The sequence below is a fragment of the Gopherus flavomarginatus genome, chromosome 18 (assembly GCF_025201925.1).
Source record: "Gopherus flavomarginatus isolate rGopFla2 chromosome 18, rGopFla2.mat.asm, whole genome shotgun sequence".
Lineage (NCBI taxonomy): Eukaryota > Metazoa > Chordata > Testudines > Testudinidae > Gopherus > Gopherus flavomarginatus.
Genome location: NC_066634.1, coordinates 5,817,585 through 5,831,686, shown reverse-complemented (window position 1 = coordinate 5,831,686; position 14,102 = coordinate 5,817,585). Strand labels below are relative to the sequence as shown.

Sequence of the window (14,102 nt, the reverse complement as noted above, 5' to 3'; positions counted from 1 at the left end):
GAAGGGGCAGGGCCCAGCAAAGGCCGCACGCTGGAGATTTCTTTGCACTAAAACCTCTGTGTTCTGTGAGTGAGGAGGCTGGAGTGCTGCTGGGGGGAGGGGGAGGGAGGAGATGACAATGTCTGTCTGTCCGTCCTGTGTATCCTACTAGTTGCTGCTACCAACAGCCTCTCTCCCCTCCCCTCCCCCCCCAACTTTGATGTGAGCAAGAAACTAGAATGAGCTGAAATTGATCAGATCCATAGGCCCATCTACCCTGGTGTCCTACCTGCCCTGTCCAGATCAGCCCCATGGGCCCACCTACCCTGGTGTCCCACCTGCCCTGTCCAGATCAGCCCCATGGGCCCACCTACCCTGGTGTCCTACCCCCCCTGCCCTGTCCAGACCAGCCCCACAGGCCCATCTACCCTGGTGTCCCCCCGTGCCCGGTCCCTCCTGGGCCAGCCCAGCCCCACAGGCCCATCTACCCTGGTGTCCCCCCTGCCATGTCCAGCCCAGCCCCACAGGCCCATCTACCCTGGTGTCCCCCTGTGCCCTGTCCCTCCTGGGCCAGCCCAGCCCCACAGGCCCATCTACCCTGGTGTCCCCCCTGCCCTGTCTGGATCAGCCCCACGGGCCCATCTACCCCAGCATCTGACCTTTTCCCCCATCAGCTCTGTGAACTCCTTTCCCCTGCTTCCAGCGATGCACTGGGAGGGGCAGCTCTGACTTCCCCACGATGCAGTGGGAGGCAGTTTCTCCCCTTGCCCCCAGCTGCCTTGCTGGGGTGGCGGGGGGACGCTGGCATCAGGCCCCGTGTTAACCCTGCGTGTGCCGCGGCCGCCCTCGCTGTTCCCACGTCTCGGCCCTGTCGAAGTGATTTAGACCTATGCAATAAAGCAAGAGCATGAGGCCCTGGGCCGCGCCCTTCATTCAGCTGCTGGCCTGAGCAAGCAGGGGCTGTAGGTTGGGCGTGAGGGGCACCAGCAGAGCTGGGGGGAGTCCAGGGCTGGGCTAGCAGGGTCCTGCGGGTCAGGAGTGAGAGGCACTAGACAAACGGGGGGTAGAGCCCAGTGCTCTGGATCCCCCATTCGTTGAAGGGGGGGGACCCTTGTGCATTGCAAAGCTGGAAGTGAAATGAAGGTGCATTGCTGGGTTTGACCGCTATGGGGCAGCACAGCACAGATGTCCAGTGAAAATAAACTGGGCCCCATCACCTGGGGAATGGGGTCTTTCCCCTCTAGGGGGCGCTGGCCCTGATCCGGCCCCAGGGCGGGGACTGGCTGGCTTGGGAGTGGGGAATGGGGCCCTGGGGTCGTTCCCCTCTAGCAGGTGCTGGCCCCCAGGTGGGACTGGGGAGCTCCGACCCCCCCACCCCAAGCCAGCTGGGGTGTTGGTGTGCTGCTGATCGACATTGGGGCCTGCGGTACTAAAACCCACTAGTGCCCTATCCTGAGGCAGGGGCACGGTGTTAAATCCAGGGAGTGACCCTCCCCCAAGGCACCCCTGCCCCCAACACATCATAACCCTCCCCCACAGAGCAGGGCCCAGTCCCTCCAAGCAGGCAGATATACACCACCCCACCCCCTCTGGCAGGGGGGCACCCTCCCGCCCCCAATCAAAACACACTCCCACCACCGATCTCTGTTGGTCACTTTCTCGGCTTCTTTATTGCCCTGGTACAATTGGCACCAGCCAGCGGAAGCGGCCGGCCGCCCTTCTGCATTCGGAAAAGAAAAAACCCACCAAGACCCTCCCCTCGACCAGGCAGTGACAGCCAGACCTCGGACCCCCACTCTTATATATATATTTTTCTTTCGGTATGAAATAAGTCTCCTCCTCCATAAAAATATAAAACAGCATCGTCCGATCCTGCGCCGGCCTGAGATCGCTTTGGCCGCCCGCCCCCATGTAGATCCCGTGCTGCTCTGGAATAGTCATTCCCCCCCCCCCAAAAAGTTGTCTCTTGTGCTGAGCTGCAGTAGGCGTGTCTGTCCCCCCCCTGAAAAAATAGATCCACGCGCTGCTTTCGAAGCACTGCCTCCATCTGTCCGTCCGTCCAGCCCTGCTGCGCAAGCAGAGATCTCCCACGGGCTGGGTCGCTGGCTTCTCCCCACGATGGCCTGGCTCCATCCTGCTGCCTCACCCGCTCCCCGAGGAAAGCAGCCCGCGGGCGAGGATCCGGTGGGCCGGCAAACGCCCAGGGTCCGTGGGGCGGCGCCTGGGGCCCCAGCTTTGTAAAAACACCCCAAAAGACAGAAACCCCCTGGAAAATCCTAGCTGGCTAGAGGAGGCGGGGGCAGGAGACACTGGGCCCGGACAGCCCAGCCGCACTTAATAAAATATAGAGCAAATCATTATAATAATAATAATAATAATACTTAAGAAGAACTCTCCCTCCCCCCCACCCTGCTCTGAGCCCCTGTGCAAACCCGTGGAGTGTCCCAGCGGGGACGCGCCATGCGCCCCCCATGCCAGCAACACCGGCGCCTCAAAAGTGGTCAGAGTGCAAAGGGTTAAAGGAGAAGGACTGGGAGCCAGGACTCCTGGGTTCTCTCCCCGGCTCTGGGTGGGGAGTGGGGTCATGGAGAGCTGGGCGTCAGGACTCCTGGGTTCTATCCCTAACCACTTGACCCCACTCCCCTCCCACAGCTGGGGAGAGAACCCAGGAGTCCTGGGATTCCAACCCCCCAGCAAAGTTACTGGCCTTGCTTGCTCTGAAATCTGGCTGTTGAGAAGCTGTTTGAAGCAAGAAAAAGGGAGGGGGAGTGGGGGGCACTAGGGTGAAGGACCCCCAGGCCCCAGCCCCCTCACCCAGTCCCTGGCTGTGACTGATAGAAGCCACAGGTGCCTATTACAACTCGCCGCCAGCAGGTGATGCACAAGAGCTGGTAAAGTAACAGCCCTTGGTCTCTTTTCCAGCTGGGGGAGTTGGGAACCAGGACTCCTGGGTTCTACCCTCAGCTCCAGGAGTCTGGAGCCCCCCTCCTCTAACCACTAGCCCACGCTCCCCTCCCAGAGGCAGGGATAGAACCCAGGAGTCCTGGCTGCCAGCCCCCTCTGCTCTAACCTACTAGACCCCCGCTCCCCTCCCAGAGTGGGGGAGAGAACCAGGAGTCCTGGCTCCCCGCCCCTCCCACCATCAGATAACCCTGCCACGGATTGGCTCTGTGCCTCCCACCCACCTCTTCCATTCGGTGGGGCGGGGCGTATGTGTGCACACCCACCCAAACCCCCACTTAGTCCTGCAGGGCTGGGGGGGGCGCTGCGTCATCAGTTCAGACCCCCCCACTCTCCAGCCCGCTCCTGGGAAAGAGTCTGCCTGGCTCCCCACTTCCGCCCGGGAAGGGGGAGCAGGGTCCAGTTCCGAGCCAATGTCTCTCCTTGCTCCTGGTCCATCCGCTGGAGCCGCCTGGAGCCCAGGCGCCCCTGCAGTGGGGGAGCCCAGGAGCGGGGGAAGAGGGAAAGAGGGCACACCCTGGCTGCGGGGAAGCAGCCCCCCCCCGTCTGCGGGGAGGCCGAGGTGCGTGGCGGTGCAGGTGGCCGGCATCCTACAAGGCGCCGTGCTGAGATTCGTACTTGGTGAGGATGGTGCGGTAGCGGGAGAGCTCTTGGCGGATGCTGGCCACCTCCTGCCGCAGGACGGCGTTCTCCTTCTCCAGGAAGGCAGCCCGCACCGTGATCTGGTTCTCCTTGAGCCGCCGGGCATCCCGCGACCGCTTGGCCGCCTCGTTGTTCTTGTAGCGCCGGTTCCAGTACTTCTCATCCTGGGGGTGGCATGGGGCAGAGGGAGAGAAAAGGAATGAGAGAGACTTGAGTGGAGCCGGCGTCCCCTAGAGGGGACAGACCCCAGGCCCCATTCCCTGCCCCCCTGAGCCAGCCAGTCCTCGCCCTGGGGCCGGATGGGAGCCGGCGCCCCCCAGAAGGGAGAGGCCCCCTGTCCCACGACCCCCCCCCCCCCCCGGGCTGGGACTCACCTTCTGCTCGTCCGGCACTTGGATTTTCCGCGCCTTTTTCATGATTGGCTGCGGTTTGAGCTCCTCGTCCGAGAACCGGTGCTTCCGGGGGTCAAAGGTCTCGTGACCTGGGATGCTGGATAGTGCCAGGTCCGCGGGGTCAGGGTCAAAGTTCATCAGCACCTCCACCGCCTCGGGGTCCACCGGGCTGGGCGTGTTCCGGGAGGCAGGGGTCACCGGACCTGGGGGGCGGGAAGGAGGGAACAGGAAAAGGTCAGAGCAAGGGGCATTCCCACTTCAAGCCACCCAGATGGCAGCACTGAGCCATCCAGCTGCTCCCCCTGCCTAGCCCCCCCACCCACAGCCTGGCGTAATGGGGCCAGCGCTCCCTGCTGAGGTGGGTCCCTTGTCCAAGCCCTGACCTGCTGTGACCCTGCTTAGCAGCTCTGCAGGGATCAGGCATGGGGCAGCTGTGGGGCACCACCAGCCTCGGGGAGCTGTGGTGCCAGGAGGGGATTAGAGGTGGGTTTACAGCCAGCGGGACCTCGCTGCTGCCAGGGATCAGCCAGGCACCGGGCAGCCTGGCTGGGCGAGATCCAGGCACCCCCCTGGGCCTCATAAACACCTGCCAGGGCAGTTACCCGCGGAGGAAACTGAGGCACAGCGAGGTGAAGGGACTTGGACAAAGTCACAAAGCAGGAAATAGAACCCAAGAGTCCTGGCTCCCAGCCCTCCCCCCCACTCTGACCACTAGACCCAGCTGCCCACTCAGAGCCAGGAAGAGAACCCAGGAGTCCTGGTGTAGGGTGCACACGGGGCGGAGGCTGTAGGCAGGGTGCAGGCTGGGAAGCAGGGGCGGCAGGGTGGATGGGGGAGGGGAAGCAGTCAGGGTGCCAGGTGGGTGGGGGGCAGGGAGATGCAGGGAGTGGGTGCAGGACAGGGTGTGTGGGTCTGGGATGAAGGTGAGGGCAGGGATTTGGGGCTGGTTGCAGGGCCAGGGGCTAGCAGGGAGCGAGCAGGGTGCGGCCCGTGGGGGGTGGCTGCAGGCCGGAGCCGGCAGGGAGCGAGCAGGGCGGGAGGAGGCGGAGGGGCAGGGATCGAGCAGGGCGCCGCGCTGGGGGGGAAAGGTTGCATGCGCGGGGGAGGAGGTTTCAGGACGAGGGAGGGAAGGTTGTGGGCAGGAGGGGTAGGGAGCGAGCAGGGCAGGGGGGACAAGGATCGAGCAGGGCGCCGCGGGGGGGGAGCAGGGACCGAGCAGGGCGGGAGGGGGAGAAGGTTTCAGGGCGGGAGGGATCGGGGGGGCATGTTGCAGGAGGGGGCTCAGGGAGGGAGCAGGGCTGGGGGGAGGAGGTTTCAGGGCGTAGGGGAAGGTTGCGGGCGGGGGGGGGGTAGGGAGCGAGCAGGGCGGGAGGGAAGGAGGTTTCAGGGCGGGAGGGCAGGTTGCAGAAGGGGGTGCAGGGAGCCAGCAGGGCGGGGAGGAGGAGGTTTTAGGGCGGGGGGGGGGTAGGGAGCGAGCAGGGCGGGAGGGGGAGGAGGTTTGGGGGCGGGGGGCAGGTTGCAGGAGGGGGCGCAGGGAGCGAGCAGGGCTGGCGGGGAGGAGGTTTCAGGGCGATGGGGCAGGTTGCGGGCGGGGGGGGGGGGGAGCGAGCAGGGCGGGAGGGGGAGGAGGTTTGGGGGCGGGGGGCAGGTTGCAGGAGGGGGCGCAGGGAGCGAGCAGGGCTGGCGGGGAGGAGGTTTCAGGGCGATGGGGCAGGTTGCGGGCGGGGGGGGGTAGGGAGCGAGCAGGGCGGGAGGGGGAGGAGGTTTGGGGGCGGGGGGGCAGGTTGCAGGAGGGGGCGCAGGGAGCGAGCATGGCTGGCGGGGAGGAGGTTTCAGGGCGATGGGGCAAGTTGCGGGCGGGGGGGGGGGGGGTAGGGACCGAGCAGGGAGGGAGGGGGAGGAGATTTCAGGGCGGGAGGGGGCGGTGGGGCAGGTTGCAGGAGGGGGGCGGGGAGGGAAGGTTGCAGGAGGGGGGGCAGGGAGCGAGCAGTACGGGGGGGAAGGAGGTTTCAGGGCGGGGGGGGAGGGAGCGAGCAGGGCGGGAGGGGGAGGAGGTTTCAGGGCCGGGGGGGGGGCGCAGGGCGCCGCGCGGGGGAATCCCGTGTCTAATCCGCGGTCTCGTGTCACCGCACGAACCTCCCCCCCCCCGTCACGTTCTGCAGCCTCCGCCCCCGCGTGTGAGGGGCCGGGCCGGGCGGGCGCACGTGGGCCGGAGCGTGAAGGGGGGCGGGAGGAGGGAGCCAGCTGGGGGGCCCGGAGGAGAACACGGGGGGGTGGGAGGGGCCGGCGGCATCCAGATTCCAGTGGGGAGGGGGGAGAACCCCATGAGTGGGGGATTGGGAGATAACTGAGTGGTGGGGGGAATTCCCCGTTATGGGGGGGGGGACTGGGGGATTCCCTGTTGCGGGAGCGCCGGGGCGATTCCGTGGCATGGCGCCAGGTGCATGGGAGGCTTGTGGGGCTATGAGTGGGGTGGGCCCAGGGGTCTGCCCCCTCCACGTGTCCTGGTGCTGGGGGGCTGGGACTGAGAGCCAGTGACTCAGCAGCAGAGACCCCCCCAACACAGCCCCCCAGGCTGCTGGGCCCCCTAGCTCCCCTAGGCACTGCCCCCCCCATGCTCCCTGCCACCACTCCCAGCCCTGCTCCCTACTGGGGCCTTCTGGCCCCACTGCCCCCCACCCCCCCGCCCTGGCTACCTGCTGTGGCGCAGCCCTGGTCCCCGTCGCTGCTGCCCGGGCACTCGGCGGGCGAGGAGCAGGCCGAGGAGGTGCAGGAGGCCGGGCGGCTGAGGTCCACAGCGATGCCACTGGAGGGCGAGCTGGTGGCCTGGCTGGCCGGGGAGAAGGGTGGCTGGGCCGGGCTGGGGGGGAGCCCGTTCTCCAGCAGGAACTCGTCCAGGTCCACGTACTCGATCTCGCTGTAGGGCAGGGTCCGCTCCCACAGCAGGGAGCCCAGGTAGGCGCACTGTCCCGCCCGAGCGACCCCCAGCTCCTCCTCCATCTTCCGCTCCTTCTCCTTGGCCAGGCCTGGAGTGGGAGAGAGGGGGGGTCAGGACGCCTGGGTTCCATCCCTGGCTCTGGGAAGGGAGTGGGGACTAGTGGTTAGAGCAGGAGGGGGCTGGGTGCCAGGACGCCTGGATTCCATCCCTGGCTCTGGTTGGGGACTGGGGTCTAGTGCAGGGGTCGGCAACCTTTCAGAAATGGTGTGCCGAGTCCTTATTTATTCACTCTGATTTAAGGGGTGCCGTTCATAACATTCGCATGGTCCCAGTCATACACTGTAACATTTTTAGATCTCTTTCTATAGGTCCATAATATAGAACTAAACTATTGTTGTATGTAAAGTAAATAAGGTTTTTAAAATGTTTAAGAAGCTTCATTTAAAATTAAATTAAAATGCAGAGCCCCCCGGACCGGTGGCCAGCACCTAGGCAGTGTAAGTGCCACTGAAAATCATTTCACATGCCGCCTTCGGCACCCATGCCATAGGTTGCCTACCCCTGGTCTAGCGGTTAGAGCTGGGGGGGGGGTGGCTGGGAGCCAGGACTCCTGGGTTCTCTCCCTGGCTTCTGGGAGGGGAGTGCTATCTAGTGGTTAGAGCATGAGGGGCTGAGAGCCAGGACTCCTGGGTTCTCTCCCTGGCTCTGGGAGGGAAGTGGGATTGAGTGGTTAGAGCATGAGGGGCTGGGAGCCAGGACTCTTGGGTTCTCTCCTTGGCTCTGGGAGGGGAGTGCAATCTAGTGGTTAGAGCATGGGGGCTGGGAGCCAGGAGTCCCGAGGTCTCTCCCTGCGTCTGGGAGGGGAGTAGGGTCTAGTGGTTAGAGCAGGGGGCTGGGAATGTGTGTCCGTGCTGGCAGAGATGAGCCCTGCACGCTGTGCGTCTGCCCAGGGCCCTGCTGTGGGAGTCCACAGGGTGTTCAAATCCATGGGAGTGGTGTGGGAGTGTGGGAGCTGTGGGATTTCGCGGGCGCGTTCCCAAGCGACCGTGTGTTGGCTCCCAGTGGCAGCCGGCCTGTGCTCATGTTGGGCGCTGGCAGTGCGATCCTCCGCTGCTCGCACGGGGGAGAGCACAAGCGGGCGCACGTGAGGGGGGTGTGCTGGGGGTGTGAGCGGCAGGCCCTGTGCGGCACCGCACCCAGGAATGCGGGAGCAAGCAGCCAGGCGTGGCCAGGGGCAGGTGAGCGTGGCCCTGTAGTTGTGCATGCGTGAGTAAGTGTGTGCACACAGGGGTGAGGGTGCATGCACAAATGTGTGCACAAGAGGGTGGGTTTGCATGCACATGTGTGTGGAAGTGTGTGCCCCAGTAAGTACATAAGTGGGTGGATTTGCGGGCACAAGTGGGGATCGGGAGGTATGCATGAATCCCCGGCTGGGCGTGTTCGCCAGAGACCCAGGAAGAGAAACTAACCGGATCGAAGCGGGCCCCCCCACCCTGAGCATGGCAGCGATGGGGAGCAGCCCTGGAGTCCCCCAGAGTACGGAGACCCTGCGGGGGGGGGGGGGTATTGAACTTAAGGAGTGAGAGAGAATGGTGCCGAGAGAGACGGATGAGTGAGACTGGGCTAGACAGAGGGGGGATGTGGGGACGGATGGACAGATGCAGGGGGGGGGGGTGTGGATGGACAGTCAGGGCCTGCACGGCACCAACCAGACACTGCCCCGTCCCTTGGCCCCAGCTGCTCCCCAGCCTCAGCCGCAGCCAGGCTGGCTCCATGCACGTGCCGCCCTCCCGCTCCCTGCACACGTGAGGCCTGGCTCACCTCGGGCAACCCCGGCTTGGCTGCTTACTGCAGCATGCGCGGCTCAGGCTCTAACACCCCCCCTTGTGCAGGGCCCCCCGCCCGGCGCTGCGGGTTCCAGCCCGGTGGGGGGATCGGTCGGCACCCAAGGCAGGGGAGCACCCTGCTTTGGCTTTCCAATCTGCCTCCCACCCAGAGCACTGCTGCACCAGCACCTGTAAAGCCACCCAGGGAGAGAACCCAGGAGTCCCGGATCGAAGCTCCTCCCCCCACACCACCACCACTAGACCCCACTCCCCTTCCAGAGGCGAGAACCCAGGAATCCTGGCTCCCAGCCTCTCCCCTCCCCCACCCTGCTCTAACCACTGGCCCCCACTCCCCTCCCAGAGCCGGGGAAAGAACCCAGGATTCCTGGTTTCTCATTGTCAGCTGCCTGCATCACAAATCCCACTGTGATCCCTGACTCCCTTGTCCCCCAAAAACTCCTGGGGTTCGGTGTGTCTGGCTTTAGTCTCCGGGCTCGAAAGCAACCCCTCCCCCCAGGCCTGGTGTCAAGGTGGGAAGGGAATCAGGGCGCAAAGCATTCTGGGATGTCCCAAGAAACATGGGGAGCAGTGCAAAGGGTTCTGGGAAGAAACAAGCCCCGAATGGAGCAAAGGATGCTGGGACACTCCATGGTAGCAGGGCTGACTAGGGGTTATGGGCTGGGTGGGCACCCCACATCTCCCAGCTCCGCCCAGCCTAGACTCCAGGCTGCCCCTCCTCCTGCCCCGCAGGCTGGCACGGGGCTGCAGCAGGCGGGATGCCCAGGCGACGCCCCATTCCTGGGGCCTGACTCCCCGGCCCACGTGTGGAGGGAGCCAGGTGACAGCCCTGGGTCACGCCCTGTGCTGGGTTTCTCCCGTGCCCAGCGGGGCAGCGCCCCGAGAGCAGGGCTGAGTCACTGCCCAAGGGGCTGCTTCCCCTGGGGAGGTGGGGGGGTGCTTCCCAGCCCAAGCTTGCTGGTGCCCCTCACTCCCAACTTGAAGCCCCTGCTAGCCCAGCCCTGGGCTCCCCCACCCCCCGCAGCTCTGCTGGTGCCCCTCACTCCTGACCAGCAGCGACCCAGGGCCTTCTTCAGGGAGCATGTGCCACGGGGGTGGGAATTTGGGATGGGATGGGAGGGGGCTACCCCGTGGCTAGAGAGATCCTGCTGTAGCAGGGCATCAGAGGCTGCCCCGACTTGACCCCGGAGGCCCGATGCGGGACTCGCTCATCTATCAAAACAAAACCCACCCCCTGCCCTGGGTCCACACGGGCTCAGGGGCTTGGCAGCTTTTTACCAACATTTCCTTAGGCAAAAAAAAAAAAAAAAAAAAACAACCTCTAATAAAAAACAACCCTCGGCGCACGTTTCTCTGCCTCCTGTCACATCCCGTGTCCCGGCTGTGTGCTGGCTGTGGGATTTAGAGCTGTGTGTGTGTGTGTGTGTGTGTCACGCAATTAGGCAGGACACCTGCATAGACCCTGACCCCCAGACCTCCCCCAGTGCCTCGGGACTTTTCTAAACTTCCCAGTGGGAGCAGACAGGCCAGTGCAAGACCAGGGCCATTCTTGCAAACCCACAAATACACACACACACACACACACACCAGTACAAGCGCGGACACACACACACGCTCTGCCTCTGTCTGGGGCTCTAATACAAATACACCGGGCCTGTCTATCACAAATACACACACACACTCGGCTTCTGTCCGTCCGTCTCTCTCTCTCACAAAACCACACCAGTACACATACACACACTGCCTCTGTGTCTCACACCCACTGTCACAAATACACAAACATGCTTGGCTTCTGTCTCTCTCAGAAAACCACACCAATACACACACACACTGCCTCTGTCTCTCTCTCTCACACACACACTGCTGGTCTCTCTCACAGCCACACATTAATACACACACACATACACACACGGCTTGTCTGTCCGTCTCTTTCATATACAAACACACACCAATACATACACTCTGCCTCTGTCTGTCTCACACACACGCACTCTGCTTGTCTCTCTCACAACCACACATTAATACACATACACACACAGCTTGTCTGTCCGTCTCTTTCACACACAAACACACATCAATACATATACACTGCCTCTGTCTGTCTCACACACACATTCTGCTAGTCTCTCTCACAGCCAAACATTAGTACACACACAGCTTCTGTCTGTCCATCTCTCTCACACACAAACACACACTGATACACCCACACTCTGCCTCTGTCCATCTCTCACTCACAAATATGCACGCTCTCTGTCACAAACACACATTAATACACACACACACTCGCTCCACTTCTGTCTTGTACACAAAACTGCACAAACACACACACACTGACTCTGTTTCTCTCCCCACACAAGTTAGTGCTCCTGGTGGCCCAGGAGTCAACATGCCTGGGCCCAGGTGCAGCCAGGGCTGCTGCCCAGGGGGGTCCCCGTGGCCAGGCCAGCCCAGAGGAATTTGGGGTCTGGGCACCTTGCATTCACTGGGACCCCTCCCATTTCACTGCATTTACACAGACCTTTGGGGGGCCCCCTGAGCTTGGGTCCCAGTACAATTTCCCCCCACCTTTCCCTCCCTCTCGGCTGCCCCTCTCCAGCCCAGAGTGCAAATCCTGCTCCAGATGACAGCTGACTGGGGGAGAGGGTGGGCACAGCCTGGCACAAGGGCATCACTGGACAGACAGACAAGGGCTGAAAGCCGCGCTGGGGAGTCTGCCGAGGGGGACCGAGGGCCCTTTCCGGGGTGTATTTCCATAGCAATATGAGCGCGCTGGACAGTTTGCAGGTGTCACGGTTCCTCACATCGGACAGGGAAGACAGGAGGGAGAGAGACTGCCAAGGGGTGGATTAGATAGAGGAGAGAAGGGAATTGGATGGATGGTGGGGTTCATGCATGGAGAGATGACAAGGTTTGTATGGGGATGGATGGATGCGGGGTTCCTTTGGGGATGGATGGATGGTCGGACGGATGGACGGATGACAGTCGAATGGATGGATGGGGGGTTCCTATGAGGATCGATGGATGGACAAGCAGGCGGATGGATGGTGGGGATCCTGTGGTAGGTGGGTGACTGGTAGGGTTCCTATAGGGATGGACAAATGGCTGGACAGATGGATGGATTGCAGGGTTACCACAGGGATGGATGGATGGATGGATGGCAGGGTTCCCATGGGGATGGATGGATGGATGATGGGGTTCCCATGGGGGGGGGGATGGATGGATGGCGGGGTTCCCATGGGGATGGATGGATGGATGGATGGATGGATGGCAGGGTTCCCATGGGGATGGATGGATGGATGATGGGGTTCCCATGGGGAGGGGATGGATGGATGGCGGGGTTCCCATGGGGATGGATGGATGGCAGGGTTCCTATGGAGATGGACCAATGGATGGATGGCGGGGTTCCTATGGGGGGGGATGGATGGATGGATGGATGGTGGGGTTCCCATGGGGATGGATGGATGACAGGGTTCCTATGGCGATGGACAGATGGATGGATGGCGGTGTTCCTATGGGGATGGATGGATGGATGGAGGGCTTCCAATGGAGGGATGGTGGGATTCCTACAAGGAAGGGGTGCGCATGGGGCTGGCTGGCTGGCTGGCTGGCTGGTGGCGTTGGGATGGCGATCACCAGCCCGACAGACCCGCACAGGACCGGACAGACGCACGGCCGCCAGGGCACTTACAGGTGGTCAGGTCCTTGGGCCTGCGCTCCGGGCTCTTGATGGGCCCCTGCAGGAGGCTCTTCAGGCTGACCATGCCGGCCCCGGGCACCCCCAACGGCGGGGAGGAGAGCAAAGGGTTCGGGAGCCGCTCCGCGGCGCCCAGCTGGGCTGCTGGCCTGGCCATGGCCTGTCGGGGATCCCCGCTGAGCCCACAGGAGCTGGGGATCCCAAGGGCCAGGAGAGCTTCCTGGTGGATCCCTCGGAGAAAGGATCTGGTCCGGCGACGAGCTGCGGTGGATCTCTGCTGTGGGGACCCCGCACCCCAAAACAGCCGGTTCCCCCCTTAGCCTGGCAGAGCCCCGGTACCCACTTCTCTGCCGCAGCAAAAACAACTTCTCACGCCTGCCAGCGGCCCGGGGGGGGGTCCGCAAGGCGGGGGCCAGAGATTCCTTCCTCCTCCCAGCACCCCGGGTATCCTGGTGGGGGCACCCCAAGGTTTTGGGGGTGCAGCGTTGCAGGGAAGTTCGCGCTGCCCCCGATCTCGGCTCAGCGGCCCCGGCTCCACCAGCGCCTCGCAGCTGTCGGTGGCGGCTGGATGGATTTTTTTTAATCGCTTTTTTTGCCCGACTCCCCGCTTTGGGGAAAAGAGGGCGGGGCTTGAAGAGGGGGGCGGGGCCCTCACCCCAGCTGCCTCGGGCCGAGCCAATCGGCGGCCTGGGAATGTTTGCCAAGGCCCGGACTCGTGCGCCCGGGCCGGTCATGTGTCCGGGCCATGGGGGGGGAGGCGATGGGCGGGGGGAGGGGAGCGCTGACCTAGATTTGGCCAATAGGAAACCGGAGGGTGGGAGGAGTCTGACCCACTTTTAGCCAATCGGGAAGGCGGCAGGGGGAGAGGCCTGGGGGGCTGGCAGCACATGGGGCGGCACGTGTCGGCGGGAGGGGGGCAGGCAGAGCGGTCGGCTGAGTTCTTAAAGGGGCCGCGCCAGGATTCTGCCCTCGCTGGGGGGTACTAGAGTGTGTGGGGCAGGACCCCCCCCCCACCTGGCTACAGGACACTCGCTAGCACCTCACGGCCCGTCAGGGCCGGCTGCTGATTCCAGGAGTCCCGTTCCCTCCCCCTCCCCACCCCAGCCAGGGAGAGAACCCCGGAGTCCTGGCTCCCAGATCCCCCGCACTCTAACCACTAGACCCCCTCCGCTCCCAGAGCCAGGGAGAGAACCCAGGAGTCCTGGCTCCCAGATCCCCTGCACTCTAACCACTAGACCCCCTCTGCTCCCAGAGCCAGGGAGAGAACCCAGGAGTCCTGGCTCCCAGATCCCCCACACTCTAACCACTGGACCCCCTCCGCTCCCAGAGCCAGGGAGAGAACCCAGGAGTCCTGGCTCTCAGCCGCCCTCCCCGAGGCCGTGACTGCAGGGTGCAGGGATTTCCGTCAGAGCGGGGTACAGCGCCCCCCGGGGCGCCACGCTGCGCTCCAGCAGAGACAGGGATGTAGGTTTTTGCAGTAGTTGCTCTGCACTGTTCCCCCCCCCCCAGCCCCCCCCCCCACACACACACGGGTGACGGTCACCGCGGGAAAAAAACGCAGCACGGATTATTTAGCCAGCTGCCTCCGGGCTGGGACGCGGGGACCCCTCGCCCGGTGATGGGGCACGGGGGCTGGGTATACAGGGACCCCT

At 63.7% G+C, this 14,102-nt stretch overlaps 1 protein-coding gene and 1 long non-coding RNA gene across 2 annotated transcripts; both read right to left on the bottom strand.

Moving 5' to 3' along the window:
* Positions 1-180: 180 nt before the first annotated feature.
* On the bottom strand, positions 181-377 carry LOC127036563 (uncharacterized). The gene is made up of 2 exons (XR_007770173.1): positions 301-377; positions 181-251 (listed from the first exon to the last, which is right to left on the bottom strand). It is a non-coding gene; the product is annotated as an uncharacterized LOC127036563 (long non-coding RNA).
* Positions 378-3,063: 2,686 nt separating this feature from the next.
* On the bottom strand, positions 3,064-13,527 carry DBP (D-box binding PAR bZIP transcription factor). Its single transcript, XM_050927560.1, has 4 exons — positions 12,445-13,527; positions 6,671-7,000; positions 3,957-4,177; positions 3,064-3,746 (listed from the first exon to the last, which is right to left on the bottom strand). Exons 1-4 carry the CDS (start codon positions 12,605-12,607, stop codon positions 3,531-3,533), a joined length of 930 nt encoding a protein of 309 aa, XP_050783517.1. The 5' UTR covers positions 12,608-13,527; the 3' UTR covers positions 3,064-3,530.
* Positions 13,528-14,102: the final 575 nt, after the last annotated feature.